At 33.7% G+C, this 22,717-nt stretch overlaps 1 protein-coding gene across 1 annotated transcript in view; it reads left to right on the top strand.

Annotated features, from left to right (window-relative positions):
* The window catches only part of LOC103265487 (PTB domain-containing engulfment adapter protein 1), a gene marked incomplete at its 3' end in the record, with an annotated part of 91,294 nt that overhangs the window by 52,996 nt on the left and 15,581 nt on the right, over positions 1 to 22,717 (top strand). Inside the window, exons 4-5 of the mRNA XM_008063149.2 lie at positions 5,104 to 5,202; positions 13,164 to 13,301. Of these exons, the coding sequence (XP_008061340.2) occupies positions 5,104 to 5,202; positions 13,164 to 13,301 (237 nt within the window). The remainder of the gene's footprint in view (positions 1 to 5,103; positions 5,203 to 13,163; positions 13,302 to 22,717) is intronic.

Consider the following 22,717-nt stretch of genomic DNA (forward strand, 5'->3'; position numbering starts at 1 on the left):
TTTTAAATGCATTGTTTTTTTTTCCTCAAGTGTTTTCCAGAATAAGTATGCATTTAGTAAGCAATTTTTACTCTGCTGATTGAAAAAAATTTTGTATATCAGGAAAGTATATACTAAAAAGTCCCAAAATAGTATCACTCCCATTTGGGGGAAAAAATAAAGGTCTAGCAAATCATTTATGTCCACTGTTCATTAGGTAAAATTTCAGACTTGTCTTTGTTTGACCAATATTGTTAATCACTCAAAGAAGATTTAACAATTCTCACAGTTTATGGACATTATTCTATTTAATTGTTTTCAAAATGTTGCAAATTCTGGGCATGAGTTCAACTTCACTACAATTAAGATGTTTTATAAAAGAGCAATGATATTTACACTTAGCATTTCCTTATGCCTAGGAGGTTCTTTATTCAATCAGCCCAAATTCAAAACCAAAAATATTAAATTACATAACAACTAGATCAAAAATAAAGGCATATTTTAAATCAATAGTTTCTAAACAATGGCTAGTTTACATGTATTTTTATGAAATTTTACATGGGGTTTCTATGTAGTTTCACATTTAAAAATACTGTTAATAAAGGAATATAATTTACAATAAGATAATGATGTAATACAGTTTTAAAATGTATACTTAGTTTATAGTAGCTTCTGTCTCTCAAATTTCTTCCAGAATAAGTATGTTTTTAATAAACAATCTTTTCTCTGCTGATTACAGGAAAGTAATAGCTAAAGGTAATGATTTATGCACTAATGAAAAAAGAATAAAACAATGTTTTAATGTATTTTAATTTTAACTCTTTTGTTTCTTTGTGTCAAAGGTTAGAGGCTACAATTCAAAATATACCAAGAATATTTGTATTTATTTTTAAAACTGAACCTGACTCCCTTCCAATTTTGTCATGTATATAGGGCCACCAGGTGGCGGTATGGCTCTACTAAAAAGGAAATTTGCTCTTTTTACCTTATGTACACATCTCCATTTTAATTTCCTGCTTATTTTTCTTAAACATATGGATTCTGAGACCTTTTTAAAAACTTGACTATGACTTAGTGTTTGATTTTATTTTACACACAAGGTAACATTTTATTTATTTTTACTCTTTTTAAAAAAGTTTGCAATATTAATGATGTCTGACATTAAAAAAGAAGTTAAAATTTAAGGATAAAAGCTGATGAAAAAATTAAAGGATTTTCAATCATGTATTTTGCATATTTCTGTGTTAAATTAACTAAACTTAGCTTTCAAAAATATTTTTTAAAACTTTGAAATTTTTAATGACTGTTTTTGTCATTTTGTGGAGAATTTGCTTATAAATTTTTTAATATAATAATTTTATAAGTACTGAAGTTTTTGCTTTCATATAGATATTTATCAAAACATATTTTCTATTTTCCAATCATTTTTAACAATTTCTAATTTTTAATCATGTTTTGGCCTGAGATTTAAGAAAATACCAAATTTTCTAAAATGTAATAATTAAAAATCCTTTCAACATTTATATATTCATCAGCATTGTTATTGTACTGAATTTTACATTTAATATTTATTTATCTAATTTTATCAATATAGTATAACAAATATCAGTAGGCTCAATGTGTTTTATAAACAATTTGTAACGTTTACACGTGAGTAAGTACTGGAATATAGATTTAAAAGTTATAGTTTTTCTGGGGAATAGCCAGGGGGCAGCATTCTTAAACCCCAATTGTAGAGGAGAGTCCCCTCATTCCAATTAAAATTGCATGAAATTACTTCAAGATAATGTGGCCTTTGGGAATTACCTTAAAGTTGTTACTCTCAGCCTAGTAGTTTCTCCATCCAATTTCACTCTATGTGTGTAATATAACACTCTTTTGTCTTCACAACCAGTTACTTGATTAATAAAATGTTTAGTGCTTTTTAAAAAGTATATACAAACATAGCAGATTTCCCCCACAGAATTATTAAGAATACTTTAAATTAAAAAATCAGGTTTAAGAACCACAAAGAGGAATGGTAGGTCAGAATAATAGGCCCAAAGTAATGAATTAATTAACTTCATTGCCTAATAATATATATTCTATTAGTAGTAAAATTAAATTTCTCTTTTTAAAAATCCTCTGAGAAATGGATAGAAATTACATAATGATGACATGGAAACTTGGTCGTGCTCCCTTTAAATTTCCTTAGCAGCTCTACTTATCAGTGGTATATATTTAACTAAATCCTTTAAGTATTTCAAGCAATACTTCATTCTTCCTTATCTTTTTTATGATGACGAAGGCTTGGTTGTATTTGTCTGTCGTATCCCGTCATTCTTTAAAATGCTTTTGCTTTACTGGATTATGATATTCAAGTTTTAATGGCAGATCACTCTTTTCATCTAGATCTACCAAGATATGAATCCACTGAAGGAAAAGTGGAAAGAAATGTTCAAAAAGACCCTTTCAGCATGAATATCAAAGTAATAAATAGGGAGGTAAAAGAATATAATGCAGCACAGATTAATCAGCATGTCTTTATAATGTAAATTAGAAATATTCTGGAACACAAGATCTTTATAAGTAGGAAACGGACTTAAAGTTAATAGGGAGCATACAAACTACAAAAAAAAGTTTAAATATAGAAAAATTAGAGAGGCAGGAAGGGGAACATTAAACTTTTAAAAATAGAGATTGAATGAATATAGCCTTAGGCATAAGAGTGTTGCAACATATGTTTGACAATCCAAGGCCAATGGCTAGTATTAACTTTAATATGCATGAAAATAGAACTGGGAATTTTATTTTTTTAATGCAGAAAATAAGTCATGTAGAAGAAAAGAATTATTCCATGAATATCTGCAAAACTAGTTACTAGGCATAGTGCCTAGAAACCCAGCCTATGACCAAGATACATGACTTCTCTGGGTGTTTTCTCATCTTTGAAAGAAGAAGATTGGATGATCTCTGAGCTTTCTTGAGCACGATTACTTCATCCTGATATAAAGCAGAGGGATAGGTTTCAGAAACCTTAGGTCAGATATTTTCTGCTTCCTGTGATTTTTTCTTTCTCTCATTGTCTTCTTCTGCTTGCCTCCCTCTCTCCTGACTTCCTTTCTCTCTTCCTTTGTACCCAACCTCTTTTTTTTTTTTCTAACTCAGTCCCTACTTTCTTTCTTATTTTATTTCTTCCATTATTTCTTCCCGTCTCAACAGATACATTTAATAATAGTGGTTGTTTTGTGGTAGATATTTTGGAAAAGAAGAGATCACAGAAATGGTTGTATTCAGATGTGGAAGGGTCCTTGGAAGCCATTGCTCATTGTGTTCCTAGAAAACAGCAGCACCTACACGAAGCAAGCTTTGAATGTTTCTGCAGCCAGCAGTAGGAATTGCCTTCTTCAGATACAGTCACATAAACTCAGAGCAACTGATTTGCTTCCTAAACCTTCATATGTGACAACCCCCAAATTGATGAACTACGTTAATACAAAAAGGAGATTATGAAGGGAAAATAAACAAAATTAATCCACATTCTTTGGGAGAGAGGTGGGATAATTTTGTAAAGACCTACACTCAAGCAAAATAAGTTTCTTAAAGGCAAAAAAGAAAATTCTCTGGCTCCAGTTAGTTGAATCTTGTGCCGAATGTAAGATGACTGGATACAAAAAGAAAAAGAAAAACAATAGCAGCCTACGTCCATAGAGAAGGACAGACAGCAGGCTGAAAATTTATAGCACCAAAATGGAATAAAACAAATGGAACCCCCCTGGGATCGGAAGAAAGACACATCAAGGCATCCATAGATGCATTAATGATGTGACTCTTGTGGTAGCGCAAAGAGAAAGCCATGAAAAGAGAAAAAGCCTTGTAACCACCCTCTGCTCCAGGACGGAGCTATACCATGTGTATTCACATCTGCCCCGAATTAGAGTTCAAATGCACAATGCAAATAAATATGACAGACGAGAGGACTGGAACCTTGCCTTGCATTCCGTGTAGTCTATTTTGAGTCAAGTTAGGATAATTCATTGCTTGAAAAGAGTGTTATACTAGGAAATGGCTTTTCAAAGCCCTAGAAAAAGGGTGAGAAATTCTTTTATCATTAGTTTTCTTTCCATTTCTTAAGAAAGTTGGGGGAGGGGAAAGAGACGGAAAGCAGGGAGAAAGCAGAGATGCCAGATAAAATCAGGATATCCAGTAAACTCTGAACTTCTGACAAATAATGAATAACATTTTTAGTGTAAAGCATGTTTCAAATATTGCTTGGGACATACTTATACTAAATAACATACATATGTTGTGTATGTGTATGTGTATATATACTCAAAAGTTTTTTTAAACAGATATTTATTGTTTAATATTCAAATTTAACTGGGCTCTTGTAATTTTTCTCCCACTAAATCTAGCAATGCTGGGAGAGAGGCAGAGACTCCATCTACTAAGTGCCTGAGTATTCTGATCTTCTCTTTGACTTTACAACAGAACCTAACAAGCATTTACATACATTACTAATTCAATGAGAAGGTACAATAAATACTACTATGAAAGCATTGAAAAAATATCTGCGTTTTCAAGACATTCACTATATTTGTAATTCTAGACTAGGTCTAGTTCTACACCTGAGTCTTTCTGCCGGGATAATTATTTCAATTCTTAGCTTCTTAGTATGGATGTGGAAATCTGCCCTTTTTTATTGATTGATTGCTGAGATAAGATAGTGTTCCAAACTATTTAAATATCTAGAAATGACAAAGGGGGCATATCCAATAGCTGGTGAACTGAAAGTTCTCTACAGATATGAAAAACAAAAGATCCAAAGAAAAATATGTTCTTCTCTGCTTATCTTCCCACAAAGTATTTTCAGATTTCTCAACTGTCTGGTATGAATATGGCTTTTAAAATATCATGAAAAACTTACATGTAAAGGTCATAGTTTTTGAAAGTTACTGAAAATTAATCTGGATTATAATGGTTTAAAATAAAAACATTTTGGTACTATTTTTATAAAATACTTTTTATACTGGGTAATAATTCACTTATTGAAAGTCTGACATTGAATATAAATGCCAAAATATATTTGCGTTCATTTTTCATAGAAACAAGATTATAGTTTTGTGAATAATGTTTTATTTGTAGTTTGCAAGGCACATCAAGAAATCTGAAGGCCAGAAAATTCCTAAAGTTGAATTACAAATATCAATTTATGGAGTAAAAATTCTGGAACCCAAAACAAAGGTAAGGTTTATTTGGATGTCAGATGCACCCTAATATTTAATTAATTGCAATTGCCTTCCTATGTTAATGAATGTTTAAAATTGTTACTAACCTGAAATCTTTTTCAGGTAATGACAATTTGAAATCCTATAGAATTTTTAGGGGAAAAAAACTTTTGAAATTACTTTCTGAATGGTCTGTTCTTCAGCTTGTGTTTGGGATGTAACAATTTATATTGTATAGTCAACAGTTTTTGGAATTGTATTTGGAAATTTTTTTCATGATATATGAAAGAGATGCTTACAGTATGGTTCACTGAGTATGAACGTCCACAAGAGCTGTGTGTTGTTTATTAAAATGTCCCACCTTGACTTTTAATGGCTGTAGACATAATTAGCGTGTATTAGTTTTCTAGGGCAGCCATAACAATATATCAGAGTGAATGGATTAAACAACAGAAGTTGATTTTCTCACAGCTGTGAAAACTTGGAAGTCCAAGATCAAAATGCCAGCAGGGTTTGTTTTCTCTGAGGCTTCTCTCCTCGGCTTGCAGAAAGATGCCCTTTTGCCTCTTGACATGACCATCACCATGTGCATGCACACATCATATTTACATCTGGTGCCTCTTTGAATATCCAGTTTTATCTTCTTAAGAGGTCACTAGTAAGAGAGGAGATAGTCAAAAGCTGGTTAGACAGACAGAGAGGGAGGGTCTCAAAAAGATTTAACACCTGCAAAAATGACCCCTAAATTACCCCTATTATATAATTGTTGGCATAAAATGTAGTCAATGTGGTTAAAAACATCCTCTCAACCCAAGATGTACTACTAAAAGAGACTTTTTGCTGCTTAAGCACTGGCACAATAGCTAACTACATGTCCTAACTTGACCTTGGCTTATTGTAATATCATTGACATAACATTAAAATTGAGATTTTACCCCTCTGAGTGGGTTTTTCTGTGGTATTTATGGGTAATATTCCAGATGGAGTAAACTTGATCAAGGACCCACATAAACAATAATAATTGGATCTCAAAAAGTAAGGGACAGATGAGATGTAAGTAAGAAAAATGCCCCCCAAAAAGATAAAATAAAACCACAAACAAACTCCTAACACCGGGTTACTCATTTTGGGCACCCTCTCTTTTTCTGACGTGCTTTCTTGCTTAATAAGCTCTTTCTTTCACTCATCCTTTTGGTGTCCATGTTCCTTAATCTTCATGATTGTGGGACAAAAACCCAAGGTTATGATTTAAGGTGACAGTGGAGTTCAAAACTCCTACAACAGCAGTCAGATGGGATTAGAGGCCATACTGCCTGCCTCATTTTAACTTAATTAACTTTTAAAAGGCCTTATCTCCTATTAAAATAAAAAAAAACTTTAAACACATTAAGCAGAGTTTATTTGAGCAGAGAACGATTTATGTATCGGGCAGCACACAGAACCAGAAGAGGTTTGGAAAGCTCCTCCCAGTGAAGCATTTTATAGGCTGGACACAGAAGCAAAGCAGAGAAATCACCTATTGGCTATAGCCAGTGCCTGCATTATTTGGGCCTGGTGTGGCGAACTGGCTGCTTGTGATTGACTGAAACCTGACTGCCTGTGATTGCCAGAAATTAGACTATTGGTTAAATTCCTACTTTATGTTTCATTTTGTTTATATACTAAGTTAGATTGCTGTTTTATTTTTATTGCTGCTGTTGTTGTTGTTGTTGTTGTTGAGACAGGATCTCACTTTGTCGCCCAGGTTGGAGTGCAATGGTACAATCCTGGCTTACTGCACACTTGCCCTCCTAGTCTCAAGAAAATCTCTCACCTCTGCATTCCAAGTACTTGGGACTACAGACATGTGTCACCATGCCTGGCTAAACTTTTTTAGAAATGAGGTCTCACTATTTTGCCCAGACAGTTCCCAAACTCTTAGGCTCAAGTGATTCTCCCACTTCAGTCTCCCAAAGTGCTAAGATTATAGGCGTGAGTCACAGTGCCCAGCCCTAAGTTGCAGTTTGTTATGTTGGAATGCCAAGTATAGAGCCAACCTCAGGCTAATACTTCCCGCTTATTTAATGTAGTCAGATTAGAGGTACTGATGGTCAGGACTTCAACAGGAATTTTAGGGGACAACAGTTCAGCCCATAACACAGAGCAACCTTACTTAAGAGCCTTTGCTCCTTGCAAATCCAATAAAAATATTTTAAAATATAAACTTTTCTACATTCAAATTTATTAATATACACTTGTTATGGACTAAAATATTTTCCTTCAAAATTTTTATGTTGAAGCCCTAACCCCAATGTGGCTGTATTTGATGATGTCTTTGGAGAGGTAACTTAGGTTAAATGAGACCTTAGGGGTAGGGAGGTCCTCCCATATGACTGGCATCCTTAGAAGTGAAGGAAGAGACCCCAGAGATGCATGCACACAGAGGAAGGCCCATGTGAGGACACAGAGAAAAAGCAGCAAGCCAAGGGGAGAAGCTTCAGAGAAACCAAGCCTAACAATACATTTCCCTTGGACTTCTAACCTCCAGAACTTGAGAAGATAATTCCTGTTGGTTAAGCCACCAAATCTGTGGCATTTTGTTATGGCCACCCTAGTAAACTATTATAAATATAGTACTTTATCAATAATGCCTTAGAATTATGCTTAGTAATTTTGGTATGATCATGATAGTTAATTTGGGAAAACTGAGTAACATGCAACTCCAATTATTTTGCAAATCCATGTTGTCAAAGCTTTCTTCCAACACTGTAGCATGCTTATTGATAAATTAATACAATTTGAAAGGCAACAGAATCCCTTGCCTGTAAACAGATTATTAAAATGTTTTTACAGATCTGCAGTTTTTCTCTAGTCTAGCAGGTGCTGTGATACCTTTAGCTACATGAATACCAGTTCTCAGCATCATCTTGTGGTGTGGTGTGTGAGCCAGAAGCAACCACACTGACTGTGTGCCTCTTAGAAATGTAGAATCTCAGACCTTGTTCAGATCTACAGAATCTGTAACTGCAATTTGAGAAGAAGCCCAGTGATTCAGGTTCACATTAAAGTTTGAGGGGATCTGGTGTAGTGCAGAGCCTCGTTTTCAAATTAGCTTATGGAATAGCTACATAAAAATTGCCTGAGGCATTTGCAAAATTTTTTTTAAGGCATTTGCAAAATTTTTTTAAAATTTTGCAAATTTACCTCCAGAATCAGAATATCTGAATGTGGAAATTTTGCATTTTTAAACTGTTTGAAGACAGCTTTCCACATGAAGAACAATGGCATTCCTTTAACTTTCCATGTTAAAGAACAATGACTTTGTTTCAAACTTTTCAGGACATGAAGACCTCCCACAATTATCCTGTCTAATTTCCTCCTATTATCCACTCTCAAAATTAAATTACAAACAAAGACATGGATACTTTACTTCGGTTATGGCTATCCCAAAATAACTACTGCTGAGGTGACTGAAAACAGAAAAAAAAAAGTGGTAAACGGCTAGTGGAATGATTCAAGCATGTAACAATGTATGTAGTTCGCTAGGAAACAAGGCAGTTGAAAGTGAAGCATGGTTGAGATGAATTTATTAGACAAATGGTAGTTATGAAATGAACAACAGACTGAGGAGACAATAAATTACAGGGGGACAATACAATCAGAAATGTAGCAACCAAAGTGCACTTAATGCAATCAAAAATAAAAATAATCCTATTGCTGCATTTTCTTTTTAAAATTAAGTGGCTATCTAATAGCAAATGTCTAGCTAGTGTAGGGCATTTGTAGGATATATTTACGTTGAAAGTTTTCTTTCAAACCATATGGATTCTATAGCTGCTTGGAGTATGTATATGTGTGTGTGCACTTAATGATCAGTTCAATTTCTTATTTAAATGTTTGAGACTTGTCACAGCACACTTTGAAATATTTAAAGTTGATAATACACTTTATGTATCATTTTTACATCTTGTTCTTTTTTATTTAAGTCTACCCATGGAGTATCATAAGCTATAAAAATAGCATATATATATATGTAACACACACACACACACATATATAGTGTGTGTGTATATATATATTATATATAAAACACATCAAGTTTATATACCATAATCTTTTTAGCATAATTTACTAAATCATTTTCCTATTATTGAAAATTGTAAATGCCTCAAATTTTTCATTGATTGGCATAAAGTTTAGGTATTTAGAAAATATAAATACAATGAATTGCAGTATATAGAGAGGAACACCTTTAGTTTTTAGAATTGACAGCTTGATAACGGTGTGTCCTTAGAAAAACAAAAAGTATGTAAATACTTAAAACACTACAAGTGATTGCCACTAACATCATCTGCATGCAGGGTGCGCGCGCGTGTGTGTGTGTGCACACGCGAGCGCAGAGAGGCAGAGGTGGATCATGTATGCAAATAGAGCACAATGTTACCAGTTGGCAAAGTGACAAGTGTATGTGTTGCAGCATTTTCTTTATCCTGACTCTATTACTTCCCTCATGCTCTCATCTGACCTTTTAAATGACGCTGTTTCTTCCACTGAAAGATATGTGAAAAGCTCTTTTAAAGACTTCCATCTACCAGTTTTAGCCTGTCATGTCTGTTTGCTTTTTCTTCCTTGGCTTCCTGACCACTGGGGGAAGCCTACACATATGAAACCCAATTGACCAATAAATTATGGTTTGACAAATTTTCTTCTTCTTGCTCTTCTGATCTTTTGTGCTTTACTTGGAATGCAGAGAAAATTTTTCCTTAACTTTAAACCCTTGTAAATTTGAAAAAAGAAAATATCGAAAAATATTTTAAAGTCTTTGTTATTTGTAGAATGAAGAAAAACTAATGTGGATAAAGTCAGAAATGACCTGGACTTGGGAAAAAACCTGTGGTTGGTGATAAAAGAGTAAAGGCAAAAGTCCTTAGAAAGATGATTGCCACCTTCTGTTTTTGTTGTTGGGAAGTCTATTTTCAGTTTTTTGCCAATAAGGGTCTCCCATTCAGTCTTATCATTTTGTTCCCTCACCTTTACTATCAAATCTCCATACTCCTGCCAATCTAAAACCCATTTACAAAATATCCATAAGGTGGGTTTTAACTCAACCTGATTAGCCAGTTGACTTTTGATTTTCCTATATTGCCTTGCCCAGTCAATGATAATAATGTTTTTTTCCCTTCCCAAAGGTTTCAGTTTCCTATATTTAATAGTTATTTTTAAAAGGCCCAGTTGAATTTTCTCCCAAAAGGTAAGTTTTCTAAACTTTCATGTGAACCAGAAGGAAAAAAACTGTCATTCATTCTATTTTAGATATATGTTGCAACTTAGGAAAAAAAAAAAAACAATTTAATATTATGCACCTAAAATAGATTTATTAATAGCTAAATATGCATGTATGAAGTGAGATTTTAAAATATATTCTCAATCTAATAAGTATTATCTTTATTGAGAATAGAATGTTTATTTTTGTTTTCCACTTGGTTGAAGGAAAATTGGAGGGAATTGCAATCTCAATAACAATTGGCTCTGATATCTCTCTTCATCTTTTCCCTTTCTGCTTTTTTACTTGTCTTCCAGATAAAGATTAAGCAGTGCTAGAGACAAGTGGTATAGATACATGAACTGGGGATGAACACATTTAATTTTTTTTGTTTCAACTCCAATAAAATGCCATTCGTATTAAAGGATGGTTATTATCCTGTCTTACCAAAAATTAGTCCTACATTTAAAATGTAAATGAATTTAAAATTCATAGAACTCTATCATCACAGCAATAAAAAAATTTACAAAATTAATGAAATTTCAGATTCCAGCTCCCTAGATTTATTTTGCAGGAAGATACCTTTGCTACTGAAAATAAAGATTAGGGTGACTCTCAGGTGCCCATAACCACAGACTTTCTATGATCAAGATTACATTGGCTGGTGAATAAATGAGGAACTAACTAGGCAGATTTCGGCACCAGCTAAATAAATGGTGTGTTGTGTTATGCATGTTACTTGTTATTTCTCTTATAAATGGGAAAAAAAAATACTTTTTTATATATTATGTAGCCATATTGTTTTTTCTTTTTCATTAACAAGATCATATAATTTAATAAGCTATTATATACCTTCTGCTAGTATTTGGGAGCTATATTGTGGCTGAGGGCTATTTCCTGACTGTATTGACATTAAAACAGCAACAACAAAATGATGACAATAAGAAAGAAGACTGTTCTATCCGGCAAAATATAGGAAATGGATAGTCTTAGACAACAGTGGTCATCGTCCATCTAAACTCTAATTACAAGAAAGGGAAAATGCCCTCATCACAAGTCTAAGTATGCTGAGTGCCTCTTCTTAGCCTTGTTCCTCCCTGCTGTTGACTTGGACAGATTAGGTTATTTAGTGATGCCAATAAGCATCATAGTCATACAATATACTGCCTCATTTTAATGTTCATGATTGTCAAGCAATGTTTTGATGACTTCTTATCATTTGGTTTGTGTGCACAGAGAGAATGTATTGCTGTAGACAAATTATCTTAGTGTTTATTTGTATGTCTCATTTTATGCACTCATCTTCAGTCTGATGACCAGTAATGGAAGTCACAGTGATCTCAGCAAGCTGACATATCCAGCTCTGAGCTTGGAAAGATAAGGGTCTTCACCATATCAGTGATGCTTATCTTGATCAGAATCTCTGGGATTCTGACTCAGCTGGGGTGAAAACAGGGAAAATTTGTATAGCAGGCACCCCAAATATTTGTGCTACAGGGCATCTGAAACCACCTTTAGGAAAACTGTAAAATAGGCCCTAGAAGAAGGCTTTCTGGGGTGACATTCAGCCAGTCCTCCTTGAATGAAACTATAGTTGCTTCCATCTCCAGTCCTTTAAAGCACTCATTCAATAATGTTGGTGACCTGAGTTTCTGATTGATATTCCTAGTGCCATAATACATCTTCAAAAAAGATATTTATAACTGCAGTAGAAAAGGGAATGATTGATTTTTCCACTTGTTTGTATCAGTCTTAATTAAAAACATTGGATTTCTTTGCTGCCTCTGACATGCTTCAGAAGACTCTGTAGAATAAGTAATGATATGGATTATCTATATGAATATAAATAGTGGCAAAAGAGCCATCTTTTGACTAAATGATAGCTATTGAAAATATCCTTTAATATAAATATTTTTATTTTAATTAAATTTGTACCTGCTGTTTTGTGTGTTTTATAATTCAATGTGTATTATATTTATCTGGTTGCTGTGTTTGTCTATCTACTGATTAGCAGATGGTTCAGTGATTTGAGGTCTGGATCTCTGGATATTCCTTATTCATTGCTCCATGAAAAATATTGCAGAAGTTATAAGGGTTATCTTCCTAGACAGAAGAGATTCAAGAGTACATATGTAGCCATGAAGATATGTAAAATAAAAATTAATAAGAAGACAGAAAAATGGAAAACTCAGAATTCTATGTATTTCACTTGAAATTTTATATAGATAAGACTATGTTGTAAATTGTAATGCTACTTAGTACCAATGAGATAAAATGAAAAGTGTTCTGGTTTAAAGGGTTCTGCTATTTCTGTAAGGTATTGTGGAGGAAACTTAATCTCTTCATCTCTTTATCTCTCTGGGTCTCAATGTCTTCATCTGTATCCTTGCAATGTATAAAGTACATGGTTTCTCAAGAGCCTTTGTAGCTTAGAGAGTCAATGAAGCTCTGGTCTTTTTGAATCAGGGGGTGTGTGTGTGTGTGTGTGTGTGTGTGTGTGTGTGTGTGTGTGTTTAAAGTACAATTGAGATGCATATCTTAGTTTAATCCTCACTCAAGAGGTCTAACTCCATTATGCCTTGTTTCAGTTTGAGGTGTATGTAATTATAACACCAAAGATTGACAGATGATTGTCTACTTTTAAACTCATAAGTTATATGTTATTAACACAAACTGATATTTCAAACATCGAAAGAAAACCCATCAACTATGTTTATTTTCATCTGTGTTCACAGGAAGTTCAACACAATTGCCAGCTTCATAGAATATCATTTTGTGCAGATGATAAAACTGACAAGAGGATATTCACTTTCATATGCAAAGATTCTGAATCAAATAAACATTTGTGCTATGTATTTGACAGCGAAAAGTGTGTAAGTATGCCAGATGTGTTGGGGTAGTTTGTTCTGTTTTACAAGCCAGGAATTGTCTTGTTTCTGGCATTAGTAAAGTATTCGAAAATGAATATGTTCTGCAAATACTTAACTGCACTAATAGATCCATCATGTTATGAGAATATGTTTCAGGATTTTATCCTTAACGAAATTCTCATGTTCATGGGTACAAACTTGCTTGAAAATTTCTTTTATTAGAATATTATCATGGTTATGTTATGCATTTGTTTCTTTATAATTTAATTTATTCAGTAGTTTTAATCTCAAATATTAGTCAGTAATAGGAACATAAGACGACGAGTTACAGTGGACAAAAATTGTTTTTATTCCCCCCAGAATGTGATGGATTTGATGAAAATAAATATTCTAAACTCCAGGAAATAAAATCTGTATGGCTCCTTAAAAGATTCTTCAATACGTTGAACATTTAGTTTTTGATGTTCATGATTTAGAAAACTTAATGTAGTGCAAGCTAACAGAATCGCATGTGTGTTTGTGTGTGTGCATGTGTGTTTGTTTTGGATGTAATCTGAAGGTCTTAGCAAGTAAGTACAGCTCAGAAATTCCAAAGTTAAGTCCTGCACAGTTCTTTAATCATCTGGAATCTGAAGGGAAACCCTGTGACTTGATTATGAGCATAAGCTAATTCTAATCATAACCTAATCTCAGTTCTGGTTACAAAACGTAAGATGGGAATTCCAGGAAAAACCCCATCTAATTTCAACAACTTCATTGGTTTAAGCAGGAAATAGAACTTAATCTATTTGCTGATTTTTTCTTGTTGAAAATAGCAGAGAACTAATATTACCACTATTAGGCAATTTATTTATCTGGTTTCAATATCTGAGCTTCTTGTGAACAAATACCTTATTTGTCCATGTAACTCCTATATCAGGTGGACAGTATATGCTAAATGAACTTTTTTTTCTTAAGGAAAAGGCCATATTGAACAAACATTTACCAAACACAGCTTAGGTTATTATCTGTATCTTTTAAACATAGTACTCTAAAAAGAAAAGCTAGTACACAAAGATACTTGGTATCATAATACCGTTTGTGAATCTGGGGAACAGTATGGCACGACTCATCAGAAAAAGATGCTTACCCATATAAAACAGTATTTTGTGCACAATAAGCCATTTTATATGTATTTCAGATTGGCTTTGGAATTTATTCTGTTGAATGAATGCATTATGTTTACATATTTCAAGTGCTTCTTAACCATAATTGTTTGCAGATGTTGTTTTCTATGTGATTGGGAAGATTAAAGTTGATATTTGTTGTATAACTTCTATTTATAAGATATAATAACCTTTTACCATTTGCACCAAGCAATAAACTCAATTTCCTTCTTTCTTGCCTTACACATGGAAATAAATTTCCAGGGGGCTTTAGAAATGTTCAGAATTAGAGTTCATTACAAATATTAGCCTTTTTATAGATTTGTGCCACTTAGTTTATCATCTTTGATTCTCACCTAAACTTGTTTCATGATTGTTTAAAATATAGCATGCCAGGACCTCTTGTGTAGTTATAATAAGTCTTAATAGCATAGACTCTATTTCTTCCTGATCATAATTATCTGTAATTGATGACTGGAATTTCAATTTATTTGATGCATTTTTCTATTTGGATATAACATAATAGCTACTTTTTTTTCTTGGAGGTTAAAACTAACTTCTTGAAACCTACATCTTTAATATGCAATAATTAGTGAGCATAAAAATCAAAAGGGATGCTTTTTAAAATATAGTTCTTTGAATATCATTTCAAAAAAAATTCTTATCAATTGGAGCTGGAGCTCAAGAAATCTGCATTTAGCAAAAGTACCAAGTGTTTTGCTGCAGGTAGAGGAAATCTTGGCTCTGAAAAGAGTCCCAGCAATCTCTCCAGCTATAAGTTCTTATCACCTTTATGAGCCGAAAAAGGACAGGTTTCCTCCAAATTTCATTATATCCATATTAACTATGAGATTTTATTGACTCTAATTATAATAATGGCTATATTTATAAAATTGATTTGATATGTATGTAGAATTTTGATATGCCATCTTCTCTAATTCTCATTTTAGTTTACCCTAGAGTATTAAAGTGAAGGAAGGTAAATTATGGCCTAATTGGTACAACTTTTTCCTCTTATTTTAAGAAACCAAGACCAAAGAGGCTGAATTTCTCAAAGTTACAAACTAATGAGTGAGTTTAATTAGGACTGAAATCTAAGACTTTAGATTTCCATTGCTGCATTTATCTCATCGTGCTATAGTACTCCCATAACTGTGACCTGCTCTAGAGTCCTACTCTCACTAGGGCTTTACGTTATTCATTAGGTTTTATCTTTTCAGTACTTCTTTGAAATTGTGGAGAATTTGAAAGATGAAGCCTCTCTTAGTATGCCACAAAACTGGAATTCACTACTTTATTAACAGTATCCTGTTGTGTTGATTAGTCCTCCCCCCTCCATGGTGACAGTGAGGACCATGTAGGGAGCAGAACATTCAACGCTGCCAAATTAGGAAGCTGAATCTCTGCACTCACCAAGGAAGAGTAACTCCCCTACTAGAACTGTGTCAGAAGATGTCACCTAAAACAGGAAGTTTAAATAAATTCCAGAATTTCATAAAATTGCCCAAATATCCAAGATTCAGAAGAAAATCACTCTTTATACCAAGAAACAGGGAAATCTTCAACTAAAATAGAAAATACAATCAATAGATTCCAACATGTAGATGTCAGAGATGTTAGAATGAGAGGACAAAGATTTTAAAGCCACCATCATAGAGCGTAATAAAATGAGCAATTATAAACACAAATGAAACAAATGGAAAAGGAGAAAGTCTTATCAAAGCAATAGCAATTCTGAACAAAGAAAGAGAAGATGTAAAGAAAACCCAACTAGAAATACTAGGGCTGAAGAATAAAATAACCACATACAAATCTCAATTATGAGCACAATAGCAGAATGGAGAGGACAGAGGAAAGATTCAGCTGTCTGGAAGACGGATAAATAGAAAATGCCCAACCTAAACAACAGCCCCAATAAACAAAAAACAAAACCTCAGGGATGGTGGGACTCTTAACAAAATATCTTAAATTTATGTGTCGTTCGAGTGCCGGAAAGAGAGGAAAAGAAGCACCCGTAAAAAGTCACTGAAATACCAGTGGAAAACTTCCCAATTTGGCAAATGACATAACTTAAAGATGTAAACTATTGGGTGAACTCCAAACAGGATTAATCCAAATAACTCCACACCGAAACATTTCTTATTCAAACTTCTGAAAACTAAAGACAAAGAAAAATCTTTTTTTTTTTTTTTCTTTTTTTCCCGAGTTGGAGTCTCACTCCGTTGCCCAGACTGGAGGGCAGCGGCCGCTCCCGTCACCGCAGCCTCGACCCGCTGGGCTCCCGCGATCCTTCCGCTCAGCCTTCCGAGCAGCCGGAATTACAGGCGCGCGCCACCACGCCCGGCTGATTTTTGCTTTATTGTAGAGATGAGGGCTCACCAAGTTGCTCAGGCGGGTCTCAAACCCGCGGGCTCAGGCAATCCACTCACCTCAGCCTCCCAAAGCGCAGGATTACAGGCTGAGCCACCGAACCCGGCAAGAAAAATCTTAAAAGCAGCAAGAGATAAACAAGAACTTATCTATAGCATAAGAGTTGAATGACGGTGTACTTCTCATCAGAAACCATGAAGGCAAGAAAGGTATTAGAATAACATTTTTGGGGTACTAAAAAATATATATAAATAAAACACCGTATGTCCAGAAAACATCTACTTTGGGAATTAGAGATAATTTTTTTTTTTTTTTTTTGAATTGGAGTCTCTCACTCGGTCGCCCAGACTGGAGGGCAGTGGCCGCTCCCGGCCACCGCAGCCTCGACCTGCTGGGCTCCGGCCATCCTTCCGCCTCAGCCTTCTGAGTAGCCGGAATTACAGGTGCGTGCTACCATGCTTGGCTAATTTTTTTGATTTATTGTAGAGACGAGGTCTCGCAAATTGCCCAGGTGGGTCTCGAACCCGCGGACTCAGGCAGTCCACTCGCCTTGGCCTCCTAAATTGCTAGGATAACAGGCCGAGCCACTGAGCCCGGCCTAGAGATAAATTATTAAAACTTATCAGATAAAGGAAAGTTAGGATTATTTGTCATGAATAGACCAATCCAAAATGAATGGTTAAAAGAAATTCTCTAAGCAGAAAGGAAACAATAAAAAAGGAAACTTGGAGCATGAGGAAGGAAAACAAAACAGGATTAGCAAATACATGGGTAAATCTTTAGTTTTCTAAATTATGTTTAATGGTAGAAAAAAATACTGATATGATTTTAAATATATATATTAAATATGTAAGGCAATTCTATAAATGAAGAAAATTGAGAGAATTTCAAGGATGTAAGGTTTAAACTGGAAAAATGATCTCATTAGGTAACTATAATAAGTTATATACACAGAATATGAATCCTAGAATAAATACTAAAACGTTATACAATGAGAAACATTTAAAAGCACTACAGATAAATCAAAATTTTATTCTAAAAATGTTTTAAAAGCCCACAATAAAGCACTGAAAAGCAAGAAATAGAAAAAAGAAAAGTAACAAGAAGATAAAATAGCATACTTGAGCCCTAACATATCAAAAACCCCATTAAATGTAAATGATCTCAATATGTGAGTTAAAATATATTGTTATAGTAGATTGCAAAGCATAACCCAGATATATTGCCTACAAGAAACTTGCTGCAAATATAATGGTATAGGTGACATAGGTTGGTTGAAAATAACATATTGAGAAGAGATATACCATACAAACATTATTCAAAGAAAGCAATAGTAACTGTATTAATATCAGAAAGAGAAGATTTTGATGCAAAGAAAATTATCAAAGACAGGAGGATTATATGATGATAAAAGGGACAGACCACTAAGTGTTAGTAATCCTAAATCTGTATGACCAAACAATAAATCTACAAAATAAGAAACAAAAACAGAACAAAAGTGATAAATAGACGAATACATAATTATGGTTGGAAATTTTATTACACTTTCCAAAATTTATAGAACAATTAGAGCAAAAATCATCAAGGACAAAGAGTAACACAACAACATCATCAACCAGTGATATCCATTTAATCAATAACCAGAGAAATTTGCCTAACAATAGCAAAATGTACATTATTTTCAGATGCTTAAGATACATGTATAAAAATAGGTCATATCCTAGACCATAAAATCTCAAAATTTTAAAAGAATTAAAAATATTTAGAGTGTGTTCTCTGACCACAAATAAATCTATCTAAAAACCAATAACAAAGATAAGAAAATCTTCAAAAACTGGAAAATGAAGTATTACACTTACAAAATATTCCATATGTATATCAAAGAGGGACTCACAAAAGACTTTTTTTTTAAATTAGTGAATTGATAAAAATGAAATAAAGCATATTAACCTTTGTATGATACAGCTAAAGCAGTCCTGAGAGAAAAATTTATGACAAGGTCATGCATTAGAAAAGACTAAAAGTCTCAAACAATAATCTAAGCTCACATCTCAAATACCTAGAAAAGCAAAATTTTGAAATAAACTCAAAGTAAGCAGAAGGAAGATAAGATTAATAAGTGAAGATATGGGTGAAAGTGAAAATAGGGAAAATTAATGAAGCAAATTCTGATTCTTTGAAAGATCATAAAAGTAACAACATTCTGTTAAACTTGGCAAAGAAAACGAGCAAGAAACGTTACCAATATCCAGAACGAAACACAGATTTCACTGCAGACTTTCTAAATATAAAAAGAATAAGAGGATGCTATAAACAACTGTTCACACATAAAAATTTGACATAAACGAATTGGATCAGTTCCTGAAGAAACAAAAACTACCATAGGTGACTTAATATTAAATAGATAATTTAAATAGTCCTATCGCTATAAAGAAAATTAATTTTGTTATTTAAAACTTATTTAAAAAGAAATCTCCAGGTTTAGATGGTTTCACAGGAGACAGTACCTTTTTTTTTTTTTGAGTTGGAGTCTCACTCTGTCGCCCAGACTGGGGTGCAGTGACCGCTCCTGGCCACCACAGCCTCGCCTGCTGGGCTCCTGCGATCCTTCCGCCTCAGCCTTCCAAGTAGCCGGAATTACAGGCATGCGCCACCACGCCCGGCTGATTTTTTGATTTATTGTAGAGATGAGGTCTCGCTGCCCAGGTGGGTCTCGAACCCGCGGGCTCAGGCAATCCACTCACCTCAGCCTCCCAAAGGCACGGGATTACAAGCTGAGCCACCAAGCCCGAATAGGAGACAGTTCTTAAAGAGGAAGTAACACTATTCTACGCAGCTTATTCCACAAAACAGGAGAGACACCGCCCATTTCATTTTGTAAAATTAGTATTTCCTTGATACCAAAGCTAAACATAGACAATGCAGAAAAAGAAAACTATAGATTAATATCCCTCAGGAATATAAATGCAAAAATTTCTAACAAAACAATAACAAATATAAGTCAGTAATGTATAAAAATAATTATATATCAAGACTAAGAGTAGTTTGTCTCCAGGATGCAAGTTTGGTTCAAATTAAGAAATCTAACAATGTAATCAACCATATTGAAAAGCTAAAGAAAAAAAATCACATGATCATGTCAATTAGTGTTTAAAAAAAAAAACTTTTTTTTAAAGCCAACACTCTTTCATGATCAGAGACTCTCAGAAAAATAGAAATAGTAGGAAACTTCTTTAACTTGATAAAGAGTATTTGAATAAAATATCAATATTTTGCTTAATGGTAAAAAAAAAATTTTTCCTCCAAGATTTGGAACAAAGCAAGGATTTTCACTCCCATCACTCTTCTTAAACAAGTCTTAAAACTCTTGCCATTGCAACAAGGCAAGAAAAGAAAATAGGAAACAGGCAGATTGGAAAGAAAGAAAGAAGGAAATAAGACTGTTCTTATTTGCAGATTTCCTGACTGTTTATGTAGAAAATTCAGTGTACAGAAGAAAAGTTATTTATCTAATAAGTGAGTTTAGCAATATAGCAGAATATATGACTTACATTCCTAGATCACTTATATTGCTGTATACTAGCAATGAACACATGGATATGAAAATTTAAAATTGCTTGAAAAAATGAAATACGTGAGTGTAAATCTAACCTATGATGTCAAACTTCAACAGTATTTGTGTGCTGAAAACTAAAAATTGTTGATGAAAGAAATGATAGAATATATAAATAAATGGAGAGACACTGTGTTCATGAATTAGAAGACTCTATAAAGTATCTATGTCACTTCTTTTCAGACTGATGTGTAAATTTAACACAATTTTTGTCAAAATTATAGCAAGATCGTTTGTAAATATAGACAAGATTCTATAATTTATATGGAAAGGCAAAGGAACTGAAATCGCTAAAACAATCTTGAGAAAGAATAATAGAGTAGAAGAAATCAGTCTACCTAATTTCAAGACGTATCACATACCTTTAGTAATCAAGAGGAGAGTTTTAGAGAAGGTATAAGCAATAGATCAATAGAACAGAGTTGGAGAACACAGAAATTAACACACAGAAATATGCCTAATTAATGTTTGACAGTGATACAAAAGCAATGCAATAGAGGAAAGATAGTCTTTTAATTTTTTTTTTTTTTTTTGGTCAGTGATCTGTCTAAGGTTGTTAACAGGACATTAAAATCTTCGACTATAACTGTATGACTGTCTTTGTTTCCTCTTAGTTTAATTATCAATTGTTTTTTTTTAATCTGGGTGCTCCTATGTTGTATACATATATATTCCAGGTGGTATTTCTTGCTGATGGACTGAGCCTTGATCAATATAGCAAAAGAAACCATCAGGAGAGTAAAAGACAACCCATAGAATGAGAAAAAAATATTTGCAAGCTATGCATCTGACTAGGGCCTAACATCCAGGATCTACAAGGAACTCAAATAAATTGACAGGAAAATAGCAAATAGCCTCATTAAAAAGTGGGCAAAGGACATGAACAGATACTTCTCAGAGGTAAATATTCAAGCAGCCAACAAATACTCTATGAAAAGATACTCAACTTCACTAATCATTAGAGAAATGCAAATCAAAACTATGAACTATGAGATACCACCTCATACCAGTCAGAATGGCTGTCATTAAAACGTTAAAAAAAAAAAAAAAAGTGTTGGCAAGGCTCTGGAGAAAAGGGATCACTTCTTCACTGTTGGTGAGAATATAAGCTAGTTCAGCCTTTGTGGAAAACAGTGTGACAATTCCTCAAATAACTAAAAATTGAGCTACCATATAATCCAGCAATCCCACATCTGGGAATATACCCAAAGAAACATAAATTGCTCTACCAAAAATACACTTGCACGTTTATGTTCACTGCTGCACTATTCACAAGCAAAAACATGAAACCAATTCAGTTGCCCATCAAAAGTGGACTGGATAATGAAAATATGGTACACATACACAATAGAATACTACACAGCCATAAAGAAGAACAAAATCATGTCCTTTGCAGAAACATGGATGGAGCTGGAGACCATTGTTCTGGTGGATTATCACAGAAACAAAAAACAATACCACATGTTCTCACTCATATGCGGGCCATAAACATTGGGCATGCAAGCACAAAGATGGGAACAACAAACCCCAAGCACTGCTAATAGAGGGAGGGAAGGAGTTGGAGAGAGGGCATAAGAGGCACACAACTATTCATTGAGTACCATGTACACTACTGGAAGAGCGAGGGCGCATTAGAAGCCCAAACCTCGCCTGCTCGCAATTTACTTATGTAGCAAATCCTCATACGTAGCCCACAACTCTAAAATCAAATGAAATTTAGAAAAAGAAACTAAACATGCAGCTATCTTATGAACTACTTGGACATTTATCACAGAGAAATTAAAACTTAAAAAATATTCACACAAAAACCTATACATTAATGTTTAGAGCACCTTAATAATAACCAAAAACAACAAACAACCTGGAAAATGGATGATTAAACAAATCTTGGTACAGTTCCACCATGGAACACTACTTAGCAATAAAAAGGAATAAGCTATTAATATATGCAACTATCTGGATGATTCTCCAGAGATTAGGGAGTGAAAAAAATTAATCTCAAAAGTTTATGAACTCTGATTCCATTTCTATAACTTCCTTGAAGTGACAAAATTATAAGAAATGGAGAACAGATTAGTGTTTGGCAGGGGTTAAGGGAAGGGTGAAGGTGGACTGGAAAAGGGTGAGCTTATAAAACAAGCAAGATGAAGGGGTTCTCATGGTAAGGAATTCTTTTGTATCTTGACTGTACTATCATTAATATCCTGGTTGTGATTGGCACTATAGTTTTGTAACATGCTACTGGGATGAACCTGGATAAAAGGTACACAGACTCTCTCTGTATTATTTCT

The sequence above is a fragment of the Carlito syrichta genome, unplaced genomic scaffold, assembly GCF_000164805.1.
Source record: "Carlito syrichta isolate Samal-C Ts95f unplaced genomic scaffold, Tarsius_syrichta-2.0.1 Scaffold98141, whole genome shotgun sequence".
Classification (NCBI taxonomy): Eukaryota; Metazoa; Chordata; class Mammalia; order Primates; family Tarsiidae; genus Carlito; species Carlito syrichta.